This window comes from Corapipo altera, unplaced genomic scaffold (genome assembly GCF_003945725.1).
Source record: "Corapipo altera isolate COAL_440 unplaced genomic scaffold, ASM394572v1 111, whole genome shotgun sequence".
In the NCBI taxonomy this organism is placed as follows: Eukaryota; Metazoa; Chordata; class Aves; order Passeriformes; family Pipridae; genus Corapipo; species Corapipo altera.
This window is the reverse complement of record NW_020884973.1, coordinates 747,485-769,787: the sequence shown is the minus strand read 5'-3', so window position 1 is coordinate 769,787 and position 22,303 is coordinate 747,485. Positions and strand designations below refer to the sequence as shown.

General features: G+C 45.2%; 1 protein-coding gene across 1 annotated transcript; it reads right to left on the bottom strand.

The window, feature by feature from the left end:
- Window positions 1-1,700: 1,700 nt before the first annotated feature.
- On the bottom strand, window positions 1,701-13,248 carry NPM1 (nucleophosmin 1). Its single transcript, XM_027665240.1, has 11 exons — window positions 13,089-13,248; window positions 12,374-12,453; window positions 10,556-10,675; window positions 9,682-9,775; window positions 8,839-8,942; window positions 8,246-8,307; window positions 7,716-7,770; window positions 6,495-6,584; window positions 4,949-5,050; window positions 3,023-3,097; window positions 1,701-2,057 (listed from the first exon to the last, which is right to left on the bottom strand). Exons 1-11 carry the CDS (start codon window positions 13,150-13,152, stop codon window positions 2,019-2,021), a joined length of 885 nt encoding a protein of 294 aa, XP_027521041.1. The 5' UTR covers window positions 13,153-13,248; the 3' UTR covers window positions 1,701-2,018.
- Between the last annotated feature and the right edge of the window lie 9,055 nt (window positions 13,249-22,303).

The window sequence follows — 22,303 nt, the reverse complement described above, 5'->3', positions numbered from 1 at the left end:
GCTGTCCATACAGGCTTAATCTCCCCCCTGAAATGGTTGTGGCTGCAGCCCAGAGCTGCTTTGGTCAGTCACCTACAGACAACACCCTGGCTTTTCTTAAAAGTTTAATTATCAGAATATTTTATTGGTTGGATAGCCTCTTGCTGAAATTACTGTAGGATTTTCACTTGTTTTAGCCAAAATTGAGAGTAGTTTTGCTTAAATAAGCCTGTCTGTGCCATCAGCTCCATTTCACCAGGGAAATTTGCTCTCAGTTATGCATATGACATCATCTATTGACATGACTCCACCGAAACAGGCATTTCAAACCCTTATATTCTGCCATTTCACATGTTGCAATTAATACTCAAGCTTAAATTAATCTTTGACACTAGACTTGCACTGTTTCACTTCTCTACCATGCACTTTGTTTGGCTTTGTTTTTCCAAAAAGAACTATTTGCTCCTGGAGACCTGCACTGCTTCCTATCACACCCAGAATCTCAACCATAGGAACTAAGGGTTTTACAATAGCAAACTTTAAAAAAACATATTTCCAGTGGCAATTTTACAAACCAAATTGTACATTCTACTTAAACTTGTAAAAAAACTCAGTAAAAAAGAGACCCCATGCCCAATGAGCACAACCCAACAAGAGTTTACCGTGTTTTGGGAAGGCAACTCCTACAGAACTCAGTGGTTCAAGTTCTTTAAGTGAGGAAAACTTAAAGCCAATATGGCCTGTTTTAATGCCCTTCTGTTCTCAAATAAGGGGTTTGCTGCTGTGAAGAACAGAAATCAGCTGCATTAATTCTCAAACGTAGCATGGATTAAAGTCAACTTTAATGGTTACCATACAACTGCTTAAATGTTTTCTTGCTAAGTCTTCTTTCAGTCTCCACACTATACTCAGTTACTATACACAGATCTAACAGTCAAGCATTTGAAGTGATACAGCAGTTGGGCAGGAGCCTTGAGGAAGAGCTCAGTGCCAGGCATGGCATCCATGCTTTCCTTCCTTCACCTGAAAGCCCTTACACCCTATGTGACAACCAAGAGCAGTCCAAAATTTTAACTCTGCTTCTTAGTGTCATGTGTAAGCAATAATCACAATAGCCCCGTCTCACTGCCCATCTAAGCTTTTGCATTTGTTGATTAGTTCCTCAGCATTCCCAGGAATTTATCCACTGGCACCGCTCAGTGAGCTCTCCAGGCACACCCTACAGCATTCAAGCTAATTCCCATCTCCAGAAAACCCTCACAGGAGTCATTATGAGAGGCAACCTCAGAGACTGCAGCTCCTCAGAGGAACAGCACAGCCAGCAATTCCCAAATCTAAACTATTGCATTTTACAAAGGGAGTCACAACCCTACAAACCCGGTAGTTAGAGAGAAACCATAAACCAAAGCCAATGAAGCAGATCAGAAATCGAGGCAGGAAGGGCTGGTTTAGGCAATTACATAATTAGTGGTCACTTTCAGACAGGAATAAAGCCCCGCTTACCACTCAGTCTTCTCACCAATCAGCTGTTCAGCAGCTGCAAAGCTCACGGAACTGGAGTGCAGTTGTTTTGAAAGTTAACACAAATGAGACTAGCTGATGTGCACTTGATGGAGAAAAGTAGCTAAAATACTTAAAGGTAAATTCCTAGGAGAACTTTAAAGCCTCATCTCTGAGTTCAATATGCAAGCTACCCCCAATCCATAAAAAAGAAACAATAGTACTTTATTAAAATACTAAATTTTATTCTTTTTCCACATACATTTAGTCTCCCCACCATTTCCATTTGTCTGACCACCACCACCACCATGCCTTATCAAAACATTCCATACATACTTAAAATGAAGCTGAGGGTGGAGTCCCGTCTTTAAAAACTAAACAGGCATTTTGGACAACACATTCTTGGCAAGGTAATCTGGATGACATTTATCAGACACAGGAGGGAAAGCTCTTTCAGCATTTGTAAAAAGAACAGCCAAATAATGGTTACAGAAGTAAGACTGCAGATTTTAATGAACTGTTTAAACTGTTTTCTTTTCTTACAGAGTCTGTCTCCATTGCCAGAGAGCTTGAATGACCTGGAAGTGTACACAAAAAGTTAGAAATTGGAATCCATTATTCAACTTATTTTCAGTTTACTATCCACTTATTCCATAAAATATTGATGTTAAATTTTATAACAAAAAATGCATTTCTTTCAGAGAAAATCAAGTTGAAAGCATGACATAGGTCCTTCTGCTAGAAGACTGTTATTCACACTAAGTCACAATAGTAAGAATTCAGTGAAGGTGAGTGAGAGGACCAGCCAGGCAAATATTGGTGGAACTCTGCCTACCCTGGCTAATGTCAGAGCAGCTCCAGCAGCTGAGAAGAACTTCTTTTCAACATTCTTTCAAGAATCTATCAATTTGTCCATCAGACAAGTTTACTCTGAACCACCAGGGGAATCAGGAAAGCATAAGGAATTCTGTCACTGGGAAAAGTTAACTTACAGGAATTCTGATAGGGAAATCTAAGACACATTTTAACCCAGTCTATGTTAGGTAATAACTAATTCAGAAACTTGCTTCCTGATACCACTTGTCTAGCTTGCCCTCTTTCAAGAGCTCAGTTCATTCTGGGACAAAACGTAGCAAGAATGCCACAATCTCCATCACAAAACAGCTCCCTCCTCCCAGACACCCTCCCCAACCAAGGGCTGAACAGCAGACTGGCCTAGGTGGCCAAATTCAGCAGCAAGGAAAACCACAGCTCATTTCCTTAGCCAATATAGTGCCAAAAGGAAAATTCTGTGGGTTTAGTATGCAAGAGATAATTTACCAATCATATAAAAGCTGGAAAAATGTAATAAAATATTAGCTTTCCTATCTTAGCCAACTAAACTCTTAAAAACCATTCCCATTTATGTAATTTGAAGTATTGTTTGTGGTTTGTAACCCTTTGAAACAGTCCAAAGCTTGCAAAGATTAAGAAGTGGAAAAGAATCCTTAAGTCAGGTTATAAAAGTTTTTGGACTTTATCAAGCTCCAATAAATTCAGTTACCTTCTGGTCCTCCGTCCTGAAGCAATTCTTAACGTAGTTGGCAAATTTGGGTTCCAGCTTAGGCAGGATAGTACCCTATTTTGAAAAAAAGGTAAACTTTAGTGTATGCAGGTCATTTAATGATTCCAATAAATAACCTATGTAGCTGAAACCCTTTGCAACACATGTGGAATTTTACTGAGCTCACCTTGCAACTTCCCACACCAATCTGCTTTAAACCGTTTTAAAATTTTCTTCTCTACAATATCCAGGGCATTTCTCACAGGAGTGAGTGGTTATGCACTAGAACTGCTGTCCAAGACTCTTGCTCGGGCTCCAGAGCTTAACAGCAAGCAGTCACCACTTCAAATAACCCTGTTTGCAGTCAGATAAAGCTGTTAACTTGCTGGCTGCCAGCTGAAGTGCTGTGGAACCTGGGAATGCACACACCCCCTGCCTTATTCAGGGATGCTCTAGCACCATCTTGGAAAACATTAATCTGCCTGCTACAGTAGCACCGTACACAGCATTTCCCAGCAAAAACACTCTTCAGCAATAGTGTATTTTTAAGCTCCTTTTGCCAGTCCTCTGCTCTGCTCCCCTCCACAGCGACACGTCTCCTGGGACCAGCTCAGCTGCAGAAACACCTCTGAGCATGGTTCCTCTGTCACAGAACACCACCCCAGTGTCCAGGTTAGTGTGACCCACTGGGATGGTACCACCCACCCCTGTCAGATCACAATTCAGGGCCATGCATTCCCACCCTCAGCACAACCTGTCACTGCTCTCTCTGCACCCACTCTGAATCAGAACACTTTTAGCCTTGTTTTGCATTCCTGGGACAAAGCAGGCTCAAAACACTAATGATCTAAGCAGAAGATAATCCTAATTCTTTAGGTGACTTTGTTTGCCACTGTAAGGGGTCAAGAAGTTTATCAATCTTAAATAAAAAACCCAACAGAATTCTTCATAGCACCATTATCAGCCAAAAGTAAGTCTCCAATGAAGAATCTGGTTCAGTCACAAGTGAGCATATGATTTCTAAGCACACTTCTTGCCAGCAAAGCAAAACCAGAATACAGGTGTACTCAGAATACACCTCCAGCTGGTACAACCTCTGCAGCCAAGGAAATAAAACATGGATTGCATGCACAGATTTAAATATTCTTATGTCCTATTACAACTTCTTTATACAGACTGAGCTAAATCAAATCACTTTTCAACTTGGCTAAGGGGAAGAAGAATTGCTATTACTTGCTACGCTTTTACCCAACCAGCCTGTAACTCAGTTTCCCTTTTAGACTTAAATAGCAGCTAAGAAAAATACTCATATGTGTAACTATGAAGTCCTAGTCAAAGCTGGTAACAACCAAAAGCTGAGTGACTGCCCTGCTGCCTTCAAAAAGGTGAAACAACTATTGAGGTTGACCCAATTAATCTCATATCCCTTCAGAAAGCAAACACTTTCAGGTCTTCCATGACATTATCTCAGATGACAAGCACCTGTCTCCCTCTTCTGAAAGTTCTGAGGCTTGCAGGCATCTAGAAAGCTAAGGTGGGTATTGCTTCAAGACCAAGCCGTTCTGAGCACGCGAAGAACTCACTCTGCTTTACTCTAGTAACCTAAAATGTATACACTAGTACACATATAGAATAAAGGTCATTGAAGGTTTGTTCTAGTTTTTTTCAAATTTTAACTGAGACAGTTCACTAAGAAATACCAAATTACTAATCAGCACCACGAGAGGCATCCAGAAACAAAGTGGTTTTGTTTCTCCTGAGTACAGAGGCTTCTTTTTGTCCCAAATGTGTATTTGTTTCTCTGAGCTTAAACATCAACACCCTCTGATAACAGCCATCAGTGACATATAACCATTTCTTAAAAACATCCAATTTTTCTGATCTGTGGAAGCATAGAACAGAAACTTCAAGTTTCAAAAAACTCACCTTATCTACAGACGCTTGCATTTTCGCTTTAATCTCCTCTAATGACAGAGGGACTTTCGGTGTTTTTGGAGTTAGAGTTTTATCCTTCTTGGAATCTGGAGTCTGAAAATTATTAATTTTATTAGCAACCTGCACATAAAGCTACTTAGTGTATAAGACCAAGATTTATAAAAGAAGCATATATTAGAACCTACTGTGGATTTTATATGGAATGGAAAAACTAGCTAGCACATACATATTCCATACAAGTTTTCAAAAAGTCATGAAAGCTAAATCTGTGCTTCCAACACATTCCTCAGAAACAAGAAAAAGTACAGTATTCAAGTTTGGAGTTAACATTCTATGTTTCTGAGCAGGTGCTTCTACAGCTCTTTTTCTCAACAGAAATGAAACCAAAAGTAGCCAAAACATTCAGTGATCCAGAGTTTACTCCACATCTGCAGCCAGATTAGGTCATGCTTTAAAAAGCACATCTGTACTGCTTCTGAGATGCTCTCCTGCCATCCAGCCCATGTTCGTTTCTGTATGAACACCAAAAAATGTGGCAGTTTGAGCCACATTAGAAATCCAAAATCCAATTTCCAGGCCTCTCTCTCTTCGGTCCGTCTCCAATTTCGCCTGGGATTCCTTTCCCTGGCTCTGAGTTGTTTCGTCAGCAGCCCGTCCACTTGGCTCTGCTTTAATGCTGAGCCTCTAAAATCCACCCCCCACCAGCCTCAATGCAGTGGTGGGGGGGGAAGCCCCCCAGCCCCGGCCACAGGCAGCTCGGTTCAGTTATACACTGTCCCAAGTGTCCCGCAGCTGCAGGGGGGGAAGAGGGTCTGGCCTCCTCCCTCTGACTATGAATCTCTTCTTTCACAGCACACACTCCAAATGCTGCCTCTAACTCTGGCCTAGGCAGAGTTGGGGGCCGCAGGGCTCCCCTCCCCACCCCAGAGGGGGAGAGAAGGAGCCCAGCCACCCCCTGGCCTTCTCCCCCTACACGCAGCAGACACCAACAGCAAAACTCCCAACAGCTCCCGGTGCTGTGAGATATGATTTTGGGCAGAAGTGAACAACGTGGAGGGTGACTGGCTCTCCAGGGAACACGGCCCTGGCACCACGTGTGAATACACACAGCAAGGAAAAGCTGCATAAGGAAGCAGGACACAATTACAAAGCACTGAACAAGAAAACTGCCCGTTCTGAGATGGATCAGTTCAGTGAGAGCCACTCAGCAGCAGCAGCCTCCGGATGTACTCCAGTGGCAGCCACTCTCTTGTACAAGGTGCTAGCAAAGAGATTCTGTATTTCAAACTGAGGGATCACCAATATTCCCAAGGGACAGCATGTCTGATTTCAAACCTTGGCTGTTGTAGTTATGTATTGACCACTGAAGGGTTTCACAGGAGAACATGAAGCAGTGAACAGTATCCTCAACATGCTTCCTATTAAGATTCAAACACCTAACTTAAAGGCTAGTATGTTATTTGAAGTCACCATTAGGCAAGAAAACTAGCTTCCACACTAGAATAAACGTTTGGTTTACTCATCTGTTTTCACTCACTTTTGATTTAGATGCTGGTGTGGACGGCTTAGAGTCTTTTCCATTTTGCTTTGCTTTCTGCATATTTTTTCCCGAAACCTCACGGACTGGCTGTAAAGCAAGCACACAAGTTCATTTGCCAAATGAACTGCACATAGATGCTAAGATCATTAAAATAATACTCAAGATTTTGTGACAAATTCATGTACTACTTAACCTCAAAAAACTATTCTCACTATCCAGGAAACATGGTCAACATCCATCATTTAAGTAAGAAAGCATATTACAGGAACCCAAACGAAAACCTGTTAGTGCAGCACAATACATAACATACATTCTATTATGATACTATACAACTACGTGAGATCCTCACTTTATACTCCTTATATATTACACCTTTCCTTACATATTACTATGCAGTCTTCAGGGGGGCAGGTATTGCATTAACTATGATTTCTTGTTTGGCATTCCATACAGAAATATCATCTGAGATGTGCATGGGACATGATACCACATGCACATTTAGGAATTGGGAGTCTTATACTCCTATGTAAATCAAGGGACCATTTTGTTCAGCCACACTAGAATGGGTTAGATGGCAGGAATCTGCAGTTCAGATTGCCTTTACCAGGCCTTAAACCATTGTGCACTATCACCTATGGAAATTCATTAGGACAGAGCAGCACACAGTGAATTAAAACACTAAATATTCGTTTCCAAACAGTACATATGAACACAAAACTTCAAGCCTAAGTACACAAGTTTAAGAAAAAGAAAATGCCTCCCCTTGTCCCTCTGCAGCTGCCCTGCTGTGTGTTTGTTCCACCACCAGATGGCCCTCGAGGGCTGACAGAATTGCACTCACGTTTATATACTTCTGTATTTGAAGGACTAATTAGTCCTTTCCACAGCCTGCAGGACTAACAAGGGCAAACCACAATCCACTGTGACCAGGATTTGCTGCCCAACAGCCATACAGGCCCCCTACCAGTCTGACAACTGCATGTGTGTGCTGTTAAGCCCCCAGTCACCCCTCTGCAGCCAAGGAAATAAAACATGGATTGCATGCACATTCATATTTAAACATTCTTATGTCCTATTACAATTTCTTTACACAGGCTGAGCTAAATCAAATGCATCCCCCATTTGCACATGCCAGACAGCTGTGCTTAAACTCACTGATTTAAGGGACTACCTGCCCAATTACTGTTGTATCACAGTGTCTATGTATATGCCACTTACTTTCTTCACTGGTGGTTTAATTTCTTCCTCATCATCCTCTAAGTCATCCTCATCACTACAATTAGAAAGGAGGTCACTCACCAAAACTCAAGATTCACATTAGGAAATAATCTTCCCCTTCCCTCCCAGTAAAATGTTTTCCTCATGAAGGAAGTAATCTTCCCAGCTCTACCTTATACCTTGTTTTCACACATGGCAAGGTGTCAGAGCAAGCACTACCTTTAAAGCAGTTAAATGAACTTCCTTCTGCCTTAATACTGAAGGCAAGCATCTTAGGGACTTCCACTACTACTAATGAAGAAATTCTAGCTTTATTACAAATTAACAAGTAACAGGAAGCTAAGTTTTATAAGCCAGTATGACACATTTGAATAACACTAATTTAGACTGCATTGTGGAGATAAATAAGGCAATTCTGCTTTTTCCCTAGCCAAGATAAAAAACAGCTTGCTCACAGTTATGCCATACAATTCATATTCTGAAAGTTGACCCTGTATTTCAAAACACATTATCAAAACAAGAATACATACTCATCATCATCATCATCCTCATCTTCATCATCATCCTCATCTTCTGATAATTTTGGTTTTTTCTTTAAAAACAAAAAAGTATGCTAAACATTAATACCATTTTACACCAATAAAGAGCAACTGTCATCCAAAAAATTTCACAGCATAATTACAATACTATCTTCCATCAATTTAGCTAAAACTCAGGAGGTTACAGCTGCCAAGTCCAAAACTATTGATAAATTTACAGCATGCTCTGAGCACATGAACCTTTCATCTACAGGAAAGAGCTTCAATCAGCATTTCAACCCCTGCAGTACACTGATGTTTATACCAGAATCTGCACACAGTTCACAGAGAGAATTCAGAGTATTTACTGCAGTGGATAAAGTTTCCACAAAAGTAGCCATTATATTCTGTGCCTCCAACAAAGCTTTGGGAACTATCTGCACTTAAATACATTCCTGTAACTTGTCAGGATGCAAGTACAAAATAATCCTTTCCCACATATTAAGTGAATCATAGCAAGTCATCTAAGTGCATACTTCTAGAGGTAGCATTAATACCAAACCAAAAGAAAATGCTTCTAACAAGGTGACTGCAAGTCCATGTACCTGTGGTGTTTTAGCTCCTCCTCCACTTGCTGGTCTCTTCGTTGAAGCGTTCACAATTTTTGCATCATCTTCTTCCTCATCTGATTCTGGTTCTTCTTCTAATGCTGAAAAAGTGAAGGCAGCATGTAAAAACCTCACCTTATTTACTAATGGGTAAAGCAACACTAGTAGTAAGAAACAAAGAGAAGAGTGCATCACCCACCACTGAACAGGCTTGGTCTTACTGAGGTGAACTGATGGGAAGCTCCTACTAGTGACCAAACCAGTAAGATCAGAAACTTTTCCAGCTGACTGCATGCAGGTACTACTACACTGAAACCAAGGTAGGTGAACAACCATTCATACACACTAGTTTTAACACCCCTCACAGATAAGAGGCCAAAGAAAGTTAAGAGTAACATTTTCTCCATTCCTCAGGAGACACATTTTACAACTTCTAGAGAAAGATGAGTTTCAAAGACAATCCTACAAAGGAGAAGGCTAGTCCCTGGCTTAGTTTAGTTCAAACTCAGAACTATTTCATGGGCAGTCTTCTCACACTCAGCTGAGAACAGAAGGCCTACTGTAGGATGCTAGCACCCACTTTCAAGGGCAGAAATTAGAACTCCAATTGCAATGCTGACAAATGCCCCTTGCCCATACAAGGCACGTGGCAGGAAAAGGCATGCAAGCATTTCAATTAACTGCTTTGTCCTACAGCCACCTCATGCCTCCAGGGACTGAGACAAAGATTCAGGGGGTCAGTATCAGAAAAGGCACCGCTTGAGACACCAGTTACACACCCCTGTAAGTTCTGCTGGGGTTGCTAGGTGCAAAGCCCCATCAGTACCCAGCCATACGTACCCACGAGGTGCTGCCCGCTGACATAAACAGGCCCTGAACCGCATTTCAACCGCAGCACCACGGGTGGTGTGATCTCAAAGCCCCCTAACGAAACCTGGAGGAAAAAGTGGGTTTATTTAGTCAAATCTTCTGGGCAAAGTATAGTCAACAGACAGTCCACTCAAATGAAAACAAGAACTCTGTAGACTCCATGACTAACACAGTTACTCCAAGTTCCCACCTGACAGAATATTCCAGAAGTGTTAAGAGTCAAATCAGGGTCAATAAGCTACCAACAGTGTTTACTATATTTAATTTATCCTATCCACCTAAGTCAGACCAATCCACACTCATTTTACTCCCCTTGGCAACAATGTCAATTTGAACATTATCCATCCCACCTGCCCATAGCATAGGGCACTTCTACTTGTACATCATCACCAACACTGAATCAAACTACATTCCAGATGGCAGAAATGACAAGTAGAGTGTCCTTAAATCAAGAAACAGCAGCAGTCATCTTCAGAATCTCTTAAGAGCTTGGGACATGCAGAAAAACTAATTATTCTCATCCCACACTCAAAGAAAGCAACACAGGGTACAGATGCATCTGCCTGCATGTACATCTGTATACATCTGGATAACATGCATAATTAGTATCACTTTTTAAAAAATGCATAATTTGAGCAAGTGTATTACCTCCAGATGACTAAAGTAACTCTATGAGGTACAAAAAGTACTTTCATATTTACTACACATCAAAACTGACATTTGTCTCAGCACACTTATCTCTGTTAATTTTCACTAAAATTCAGCTGACCCAAGCCCATTTTTATCTACTTTTTGTCACCCCAGACCAAATTCCCAGTAGATTTTCCCACATTCCTACACTTACCGTAGGCTGCACTGACATTTTCAGGGATGCCAGCACTACTTTAGTAGGGTTGCCTTCATAGTCCAGTGCTTCTGCTTCTACAACGTGTAATTCGTCTTTGGCTCCAGCACCTAAAGTAACCTGTAAAGTCAAGAACAGGGCAGTCTGAGCATCTGCTTAAATATCTTAAAGTCTTTTAACTCCAATCAGTGTTCTGCATCAATTAATGCTGAAGTCTTTATTTCTGACTGCTAATGATTCCATCACACTCCATCCCAAGCCAATATCCCTCTTTCCCCACAACACTGGCACTTCCAAGGTGCAACTCCAGGCGTGGGTTTTGAGCCACCAGCCTTGTACCAGGAGCACGATCAGTCACCAGGTATTTGCTACCTCCACACCTTATCTTTTATCAAACCCTTCCTCTGCTCACCAAGGAATTTTCTGTTTGTAGCCATGTCCAAGACCTTCCAAGTCTCTTAAACATTTCCAGTTTGCCACTTGATATTTTAACACCCATTTCTCCTGTATTAACTCTTACCTTTCAAAAGACAGATTTAGCTTCCCCCCCTCCACAACCCTAACAATGTAGTGCTGTGGATCCAACCTGCTTTATTCCCCTCCATGTGCTGAACATCAGAAGAGATGTTAGAGGTAATTAAAATAATAAAAAAAAAGGATCTTTGGGTAAAGCCATAGAAGTCAAATGTCATTCAGTGACTAACTCCATCTGCATGACAAACGTTCAGGTACAAGAACTTTGTGTATGGACTTGTCCTGTACATACTTTACTGTTATATACTTCCACCAAAAGAAATTGTACCTAAGAACAAATTACTCATTGTCAAGTCCAGGTTGTAATTTTCATAATATACAAGGACTGAAGACACGTGACTCACACAACCAGAAGTGTTTTAAATAACACTATATTTGGAGAGCATTATTATGCAAGTCACCTGTAGGAAGCAATTCTGCTGCAGGAATTAGTCCACAATTATAAGACTCTCTTCTTTCATCATCAAAACACATCTTTGTATTCAAATAAACACAGCAATAAACAATAGCAATGCTACAACTCTACTTCCTTTTCCATGAAGCTGACACATTGATGTTCTCCTACCCAAAACCATCATGGTCAGCCCAGAACAAAGGCCTTGAAATACCGTGTCTGGCTTGTGTGGCACCACAAAGATCTAAGGACACTTCCAAGAAACCACGTACAGATCTCATTCCCAGGATCAGCAAGGAGCCTGTGAGATGAATTATCTGAACAGAAGATGTGCCTTCCTCAGAGGGCAAACCAAGGACAGTAAATCAAAACACAAACCTTTCTTCCTCTCATTTAGACTTACTTATTATCTGCTTCTGGGCAAGAAAAAGAACTGGAATTATGTTTGGGAACATACTGAAGTTACTAATGAAGTCTAAGAAAGTGTGTCTATGTATGATTCCTATAAATTTGTCCTTGCCCCTGTGCTCCTGTAGCACCTGCACTATTGTATTAGAGATGCCTGAGTGCATATTTTGGTATTTAATTATATTTACTATATACTGATTAACTTACTGTGAATTGGTTTTTAACCTTTCCCAGCCTTATACTGCTTGCTGTAAACAATGAAACACCACTGGATGCACTTTCTCCGATACAGCAAATATTAAAAGTGACATGATATACTTTACTCCCATTAAGAGGTTATTTTTAACAGATTTGCCTAAAAACACTTACCACTAAAAGAATAAAGTTTTGGGGGAAAAAACGATACACAAAAAACCTCACCCCCTGCATCACTGCACACCACTACATAAAAAATGGAAAGGTTAAGACTAAACAATACTTGCCGTTCTCAGAGACAACTGGTGCTCATTTTCTTCATCATCTACTTTGAACTGATACTCCTTATCTGCTTTAAGTTCACAACCTGCGAAAAGACAATTTAAGTATAAGCCTCCTGTTTTATTTAATAAGCAAGTATTTGCTAATCGTTTATTTTAACCTTGTTGCTTTTCTAGAACTTGCACCGAGCATTAGCGGCACTCTGGGCTCGCAGGCGGGGGAACACGTGGGATGGGGAAACCCCAGGCGAGTCCGCGGCCTGGTGCCGAGCACGCAACTCCCGCGTGGCCCGTTCCAGCCCATCCGCTGTGAGACCACTCCCGCCCAGCGTCCCCCGCGCTGTCCGGGCCGCTGCCACCTCCACAAGGGCCCGGTGGAGCGGCCCCGCGCTCGGCCCCGCCGCGCTCCACGTGCTCCGCCTCCCGCCGCGCTGCCATGTGCTCCGCGGGCGCGCCGCGTCCTTAGGAACGGGCGGGAGGCACCGGGAACAAAGCGGGAACAAAGCGGGAACAACGCGGGAACAAAGCGGAACGGGCCGCGCCACGTGCGGGCCCCGCACCACGTGCGGCGCGCGCGGGAACGGCCCGGCCGGACCCTCCCGCCCCACCCACCCACCGTGAGGGGACGCGCTCGGCCCGCACAGGCCGCGGCCACATGCGGGCCTTGCCCGGCCTCGGGGCCTGCGGGGGCGGCGGGGCCCGGGCGCGCGGGGCACGTTACCGAAGAGAAAGGTCTGCGGGCGCAGGGGCCCCATGCTCTCCATGTCCATGGCGCTGTCCTCCATGGCGGGCGGGCGGGCGGAAGACACCAGCAGCAGCGCGAGCAGACACGCACTAAAGGAAGCCGTACCCCCGCCCCCGCGCTGATATAGCCCGCGAGCTCTCGCGAGATCCGCGGGTCGGCCACGCCCCCGGCCCCCTCCCCGCGCCGCCCCTGCGCACGCGCGGAGGGGGGTCGCGCGCGCGGTGTTGGCCCGGCCGGCGGGGGGCGCCGAGGGGGCGGGGCCTGAGGGGCGAGCGGTGTGAGGGACGGGGGGGGGGTCGGAGATGGGGGTCAGAGATTGAGGTCGGAGATGGGGGTCGGAGATGGGGGTCAGAGATGGGGGTCGGAAATGGGGGTCGGAGATGGCGCCCTGAGGGACGGGCCGATCTGCCGAACCCCGCCGGGGTCGTTCCCGCTCGGGGCCGGGCCGCCGGAGCCTCCCCAGGAGCCGAAGGACCGAGGGGCTCCCTCACGACACGCGGCGCAGAGCGGGGGGCGAACTCCTTTTCGGCTAGTGTGTGATGGGAGCAAACCAGTTTTTAATGTGAATTAGCACATGGGGAAATCTGTCACAACAAATTTGAAAGTCACAGGGTTATTTTATACTCGGAGCTACAAGCCCTGGAAAGACAGGTGGCCCTAGATGGACCCACCATCCACATTCCAGGCTGTCCTGTCCAGGGGCTGGGCTGTACAAGTCAGGTCCCTTGGGTGCTAATCTCAAGATTACCTGAGCACTTACTCTTCAAAAACAAAAGTTTATAGGCTCTTGTTGCTCATCTCTTTGCTTATTTGAAATGTGTAACTCGTGTTCTCTGCATCCGTATTCATTAAGGAACAACATTAAATGATGTTGCGGAAAATGAGACAAACTGTAATGAAAATTAACTGACACAGTGTTAAATGAAACCTACCTGTCAAAGATTCCCCTTTCTCACTCTCCTGCGAAGCTGATCCCTTTGCAAACAGTAAATACAGTTCCAGAGAACATACACGTTGAGCTTACCTTTGAGTGTAAAGTCTCCTGTTTGCAAAATACAATTACTTTTCCAAGTTGGAGGTTACCTGAGCCATGGTTTCACCAGGATATGATCCCCTACAATGCTGCGAACGTTACAGCACTGAGGATTGCCACAGGCTGACTAAAACTTGTCTGTGTGTGAAAACAAGGTACAGGAATAAATTGGAGTGCAGCTTAGCATGTGAGTGAGGACGGGCAATTTGGGCCCTGGGGGAACCTTCTTTTAGAGTCACTGGATAATTTTGGCTGGAAGCCACCTTGTCCAGGAGCACCAATGTGGGTCATGCTTGGAGGGCTCTGTGTCTACTGCTTGTCTGGGCCAGTTTGTACAGCACTGCAGGGACTAACCAGTACTGGTTACAGCTGACCTGGAAATACTGACACGGGGTAGAATTTGTGGAGGTTTTCTATTTCTCTTGTAATCTTCCTACCACTTCTTCTTTTTACCTAAACAGAAGGTGACACACTTGTAGCATGTGGCAAGAGTATTTAAGTAAACCAGGAAAAACTATCTATCTTTTTTTTCTTCCGTTGCATCCTATAGTAGAGATGTTGTTAAATTGCAACCTGTGCATCATTTGTATGTATAGAAATAACACCCTGATGGATGTTAAAGTCACAAAAGAGATCAGGGCGATCACTGAAGCATCCTGGGCCACCTTTCCTGGTATTTTTTCAATCTGGATCTTCTTCATGAGGGGCAGCTCCCATCCCTGCTCTCTGTCACCAGTGACAGGACTGAAGGCAATGGCTGGAGCTGTGTCAGTGGAGGATAGGTTGGATTTCAGGAAAAAGTTCTTCCCCCAGAGGCTGGCTGGGCACTGAACAGGTTCCCCAGGGCAGTGGGCACAGCACCAAGGCTGCCAGAGCTCCAGGAGGGTTTGGACAACACTCTCCATGTTTGGACATGGTGGGATTGTTGGGGTGTCTGTGCAGGACCAGGAGCTGGACTACTTGATCCGTGTGGGTCCCTTCCAGCTCAGGATGTTCTGTGATTCTGTGATTTACGTCCTTTAAAGTCTGACCAGGAAACCAGAATAGGCAAAGGGTTTATTCCGTTTTCTAAACTTTGGTTTGGTTCATTTCTTATTATGTTTATGACACAATTACTGCTAAGCGTGGCCCTTAATGTAGGAAGAGTGGCAACTGTAGAGAAGATACACACAGGGATTCGTGAAGCAGCAGACAGAAAACCTGACAAGTGTGGTGGCTGGTGTCCCTGGCAGAAGAGAGGCTTCATTAGCGATCAGACATCTCAGCCTGAAGAGTCGTTCAGATGCAGATAAGACATGTGTTTGGTTTGGCTTGAGATGAGAACAAGTGAAAAATGAGAATGAGTATCAAAATTTAAAATGAAGTTATGGCATGACTCAAATACCAGGCTGGAGCTGGAAGGTGAATACTACATGGCAGTAGTGAAAGGGGCTGCAGCTGTTTGCATGTATGTTATTTACCTGGTGTAATACCGACAGGAGGACATGGCTGCTGGTTGAATTCACCCAGAGCTGGCTCCACAGGGCTCTGAGCAGCTCAGGACGACAACGGCAGCTCCAGAATTCCACCCCGGTCTGTCAAAGGGGAGCAGTGCAGCCACAGCATGTCCTCCTGTGTACAGAGTCACTTTTAATTCAATTACAGTCTTCCATTGCTGAGGAAATAAATGTGGAAGGAAACAAAGGACAGACACAGAGAAGCAAAACAGGGATAGGAAGTAGGAGATATGTGCTTACTGCATCTCGTTTGGCTCCATGGGGCTTTAGAAGGGCTGTCATATATCATGACATTTATTATTTCTGCCTTGTACTAGGATGAGAAGTCCATTACAATATTGATCATTTTACTCTGCTCAGCTCTGTGCTATGTAATACTCAGCATAGCAGAAAGGGCTTACAAGTGGTTTAGAAGGAGCTGTACAGGGAGAACTGAGGAAGAAATCGGAATCAACATGGTTTCCATTAATGGAATTCTCTTTTTAGTAAGCTTTTACAAAACTAAGGAAATTGCATTTTGAACATGATTACAGCCACAGCACAGTTGCAGTCAAGCAATCAGAAGCTACAGACATAGTAAAGATTTCCTATCCAATCTTAATTTATGCGCTGACATAATGAAATAATCTTCAGCTACCCTGACTGTGGCTGTCATGTAACTTCTTCACCAGGCTCCTCCTCCATTCAGCACTCAATACTTTCTGCCCCAGTGAACTAAGGGTCAAAATCTTAAATGGTATCAAAACACTTTACCCTTCCTTGATCTCGAAAAGACCACCTGCACACTGGAAAATCCAAATAGTTCAATTTAGCCTGAAATAACTGCGTATTGCCATCATCAGAGGGGGCAGCTCGAGGCAGGTGTCAGTTGTTCTCATTCACATGCCATTAGGGATGCCAGCAGGAGCAATGTGCTGTCCTGGCACTGCAGTGGCAGCAGGGACTGAGCTGCCCTGGAAGGTGCAAGGCAGCCTGTGCCCTGAACACGGAGGTGCAGCACGGGTGAGAGCTGCACTGCCTGCTGGGGGCTGCTTTGAGAGCATTTGTCTATGGGTAATTTCCCTCCACTTCTAGGTCAGTGTGCAGCCAGCTCAGGACAGGGAGCTGTGATGGAGGGACCACCCTTCAAGGTTGTCTTCTTTCTTACATGGAGTCGGCTTTTTACTGCTGATCCTGACAGAGGTGGCACTAGAAGTTTTCTTCATCATCTGTCTTACTGTCTGTTCCATGCCCAGCTTTGCCTGTAGCACTATTTATTCAGGCCAGCATGAAGGGCTGCATCAGAAGGTCCTTCAGCACCAAAGAAAGCCACATTCTGTAAGGAGGGCCCAGGGAGGCTGGTGACCAGCCCCTGTGCTTTTGGCAGCAAGTGCTGGTGCTGCTCCACCTCTTCTATGTTCTTCCATGATAGATTTCAAGGGATCTTTCTCCTGTTAGGGCCCAATTTCAGTCATCCAACCCTAAAAGGGAGGAATGACAGATGAGCCAGGATGTTCACAGGAAAGCACTCAGGTATCACAGTGATGATAAGAGGTAAAGTTACACGATAAATTACACCAGGTGTTACCAGCACAGCAGTAAAACCTGAGATAGCCTGAAATGTCTCCTTTTTTAATTTATTTTTTTTTCTTTAAATGACCTAAAAGTCATACCAATGGACACAGGATCTAAACATTTAGTAGGAATGAGCAAGCCTTGAGTATGGGATAATTAGTTTTAATTTAGAGTGAATATGACATGTACATGAATATAGGTCCCTTGACAAAAAGGCATCAGAATTGTACACACGGGAGTTTTTTTTTCCGTGCAGTTGAGTCCAGAGATGGCTCTGCTCATGCTGAGATGGATGGTCCTAGCCTGGATGTCAGCAAACTGTTTGCAACAGTAGACAGTAAAAGCTGGATTTTTGCAATGACTTGGATCAACAGGTCATAGGGACCACGTTCTGTACGAGGGCCAGAGCTCTGAGTGTCACAGGAGCTAAATGTTCGAGTACCTTGGTTGGCATGGCCACGCTTTGGGAGGGAGGGAAGAAAGAAGACAGGATGTAAGAAAAATGCTTCTTTCATGGAGTTACATGATGCAGGGGTGAGCTGTCTCTACTTGCCTGCCTGAATGCTGGACATGTGTTCAAGCCACAACTTTAAAGAAAAGAGAGGGAAACTGTGTACCAGATGCAAGTCAAGGGAAAATAGTATCCCGAACATTTTCACCAGCCCTTGCCAATATTCAGGACAGTCCTTACCAAATTAGTGTCTCTGGTCCTTAAACAAGACATAAACAGCAGAAAAACTGAATTCTACCAACTTCTATATACTGTGCTCATACACTGCTTTGCAGCAACATTTTATATCAATGTGGTAAGTGACCCTATCTGGGCACCAGGTGCCCACCAAAACCACTCAGTCACTGCCCTCCTCAGCTGCACAGGAGAGAGAAAATATCCCAAAAGGCTCATGGGTCAAGATAAGGGCAGGGAGAGATCACTCACTAGTTGCTGTCACAAGGAAAATGGACCTGACTTGGGGGAAATTAATTCAATTTATTACCAATCAAATCAGGGTAGAGTAACAAGGAAGAAACCCAAATCTTAAAACACCTCTGCCCCCCCTTCTCTTCTTCCTAGACTTAACTTCATTCATGATTTCTCTCTCTTCTCAGCCCCAACAGTGCAGAGGGACAGGGAATTGGGTCTGTGCTCTGTTTATCACACCTTGTCTCTGCCACTCCTTCCCCCTCAGGGATAGGACTTCTCACACTCTTCCCTGCTCCGGTGTGGGGTCCCTCCCACGGGAGGCAGTTCTCCATGAACTTCTCCAATGTGAATCCTTCCCATGGGCTGCAGTCCTTCAGGAACAGGCTGCTCCATTGTGGGTCCCCTCACAGGGCCACAAGTCCCACCAGCAAATCTGCTCCAGCCTGGGTTCCTCTCACCACCAGTCCTGCCAGGAGCCAGCTCCAGCATGGGCTCCTCTCTCCACAGGGCCACAGGTCCTGCTCCAGCGTGGGCTTCCCACGGGGTCACGGCCTCCTTCTGGCATCCCCTGCTCCAGCGTGGGCTCCTCCCCAGGCTGCAGGGGGGTCTCTGCACCCCCGTGGCCTCCATGGGCTCAGGGGCACAGCTGCCCCACCATGGGCTGCACCAGGGGCTGCAGGGGAACCTCTGCTCCGGGGCCTGGAGCACCTCCTGCCCCTCCTTCCCCACTGACCTTGGTGTCTGCAGAGCTGTTGCTCTCACACAGTCTCGCTCCTCTCCCTGGCTGAAGTTGCTGTTGTCCAGGTTGGGTTTCCCCCATCTTAAATAAGTTATCCCCAAGGTTCTACCACTGCACAACTGGGTGGGCTGCCGGGCTTGACCTTGGCTGGTGGCAGTCCGTCCTGGAGCTGGTGGCATTGGCTCTGCCAGACATGGGGGAAGCTTCTGGCAGTAGCTTTCCCTGCAGCCCCACCCCTACCAAAACCTTGCCATGCAAACTCATCTGCGCTTCCAGGTGCCATTTCCTCACCAGGATACGTGACTCCAGGGCATGTCTTACGCACAGATTGCTTCTCCATCTGCTTTGTTTTCTGGGATCTTTTTCCTGGAAAAAAACTCTCATGTTTTAGGAATGGTATACTCTAATTTAGTTCTCCCACTAAAACCACATGCCATGCCTCCCTCCCCTGCAGCAGGATAGAGAGAATTGGAGGCACAAAAGGCAAGGATCACTGGTTGAGATAAGAACAATTCACTGGAAACAGCAATGAAATAAGAAAATGAACAGTAACAGTAACAATACTAATGACAGAGGGTACAAGACAACAAACGGTTCACATGAACCTCGCCTCCCCCGCACAACTGACAATTCCCAATTGCTCCCTCTGCCACATTTCCTTGAATGGAAGAAACCCCTTCTCCTTGGAAGAGACTCCCTTCCACCCACCCCTGGCAATGAGATGAGGTGGTATAGAATAACCTCCCTCCCTGTCCTGGTATCCTGGCCATGCCCCCTCCTGGCTACTGCAAAATTAACCTTGTCCTGGCTGGAACCAGGACTTTATCCATCCCTAATTCGATACCATCTATAGCATGCCCTGATTACACCTTCCAACTATATACACATGTACACATGCACGAGTATCACCTCCATAGTCAATGACGATCCCTCCAAGGTGTTTGTTGAGTTACTTTAGTTCATGACAGTGGGTTTTATCTGTCCTAGATGTCTTCCAGGGCAGGAGTGCCAATGTGGCATCAGCTGGTTACAAGCTGCATCACGAGCTGGAGCTGGAGCAGTCCATACTCATTGTCCATGGTTGCTGTGGCACACAGTGGCAGAGGCATTCAGCAACCAATATTATACAATTCAACATTACAGACTGATATCACCTAAAAATCAAATCCTCTTGAGGTCCACATTGTTTTTCTCTATCCTTCTGCATCACCTACCAAGTGCACCCCAGTCCTTGAGCAAAAACAATCCCATGGACAGGTTTGCCTTTGCTTGAGGCAGGACTAATCCAAATTGTCATCCCTAACACATTCCTTATACGCAGCACAGGGTCTTTATCCCTTTCTATGGTACGTGGAGTTTTTGACTGGGCTCGATTGGTGGAGCCCTGGGTGTGAACTGACCATGTGGCCTTCGCTAAATGTAGATCCCAATGTTTGAAGGTCCCACTCCCCATTGCTTTCCATGGGGTTTTTAATAGTTCATTGTACCATTCAACTTTCCCAGGGACTGGTGCATGACAGGGAATATGATCCACCCATTTCATCCCAAGCTTTCTAGTGCAGGTGTGTATGAGCCTATTTTTGAAATGAGTCCCATTGTGTCACTCAGTTCTTTCTGGGGGGTCATGTCTCCACAGGACTTGCTTTTCCAGGCCCAGGATGGTGTTCCAGGCAGTGCTATGAGGCACAGGGTAGAAATCTCCAGCCATCCAGGAATTGTTTTCACCATTGTCAGCACAGAGCACTTGCCTTGGTGTGTTTGGGGAGTGTGATGTGATTGATCTGCCAGGCCTCCCAACATTTATTTCCCATTGTCCCCCACACCACAGGGGCTTTACCTGCTTGGCTGCTTGATCACAGTTATATTTCACAGTTATGGGTAGCCTGGGAGATGGTGTCCATGGTTGAGTCCACCCCTTGATCATGAGCCCATCTCTATGGTGCATCTCCTCACAGAGGATCTGAGGTGTTATGGGCCCACTGAGGCAGAAATAATTCACCCTTGTATTGCCAGTCCAGATCCACCCGAGACACTTTAATTTTGGCAGCTCGATCCACCTGTTTATTGTTGCGATGCTTAGTAGCTCAACTCTTGGGTACCTGTGCATCTACATGATGGACTTTTACAGCAACTTGTCTACCCAGACAGCGATATCTTGCCACAATTCAGCAGCTCAGACAGGTTTCCCTCTGCGCTGCCAATTGGCCTCTTTCCATTGGTCCAACCACCCTCATGGAGCGTTTGCCACCATCCACAAGTCAGTGCAGAGGTTGAGCACTGGCCATTTCTCTCATTCAGAGATATCTAAAGCCAGCTGGACAGCCTTCAGCTCTGCAACCTGCTTGATCCACCTTGTCCCTCAATAGCTTCTGTGAGTCACCATGTGGGACCCCATACGGCAGTTTTCCAGTGTCCATGTGCCCCTACAATACGGTGGGAACCGTCAGTGAAGAAAGCATGTCCCCTTTTATTTCCTGGTGGTTGATTATATGGTGGAGCCTCCTCAGCACATGTCACCTTTCCCTTCTCCAATGATGATGATAGTCCAAAATTTTCACCTTCAGGCCAATTTGTGATGGTCTCCAAGATGCCTGGGTGATTGGCGTTTCCTATCCAAGCTCACTGTGTGATCAGAGTGATCCACATGGCATCGGTGGCATGATGTGTGGAAGGGGTTTTCCCTTTGAACATTTAGCCCAGCACTGGCGGTTGGGGTGCCAGAAGGAGCTGTGCTTCAGTGCCAATCATTTCTGAAGGGGCTCAAACTCCCTCATAAGCTTCCAGGCTCTCCTTTTCATTTGGGGTGTAACAGGCCTTGGATCCTTTGTATCCCTGGCTCCAGAGCCCCAGGGGTCATCCTTGAGTGTCCCCAAGTACTTTTTGCCAGAGATTCCAGGAAGGACCATTCTCCTCTACTGCAGTGTAGAGCACATTCTTTGCATCCTGTCCTGTAATGACTGACTGATCCAAGGGCTGCTGTGTGAGCAACCTCCTGTTTGATTTGTTCAAAAGCTTGTTGTTGTTCAAGGCTCCACTTAAAATTATTCTTCTTCCAGGTCACAAGACAGAGAGGGCTGACAATCTGACCGTGCTCTGGAGTGTACATCTTCCAAAAACCCACAGGGCCTGGGAAAGCCTGTGTTTCCTTCCTGCTGGTCACTGGGGACACAGTTGGTATTTTGTTGACCACATCCATTGGGACCTGATGATGTCCATCTTGCCATTTTACTGCTAAAAACTGAATTTCCTGGGCAGGTCCCTTGACCTTACTTTGCTTTATAGCAAAATCAGCCTTCAGGAGGATTTGGATTATCTTCTCCCCTTTCTCAAAAACTGCCTCTGCTATGTTGCCCCACATGATGATGTCATCAATGTATTCCAAGTGTCCTGGAGCCTCACTGTTTTCCAGTGCAGTTCTGGATCAGTCCATGGCAAATGGTGGGGCTG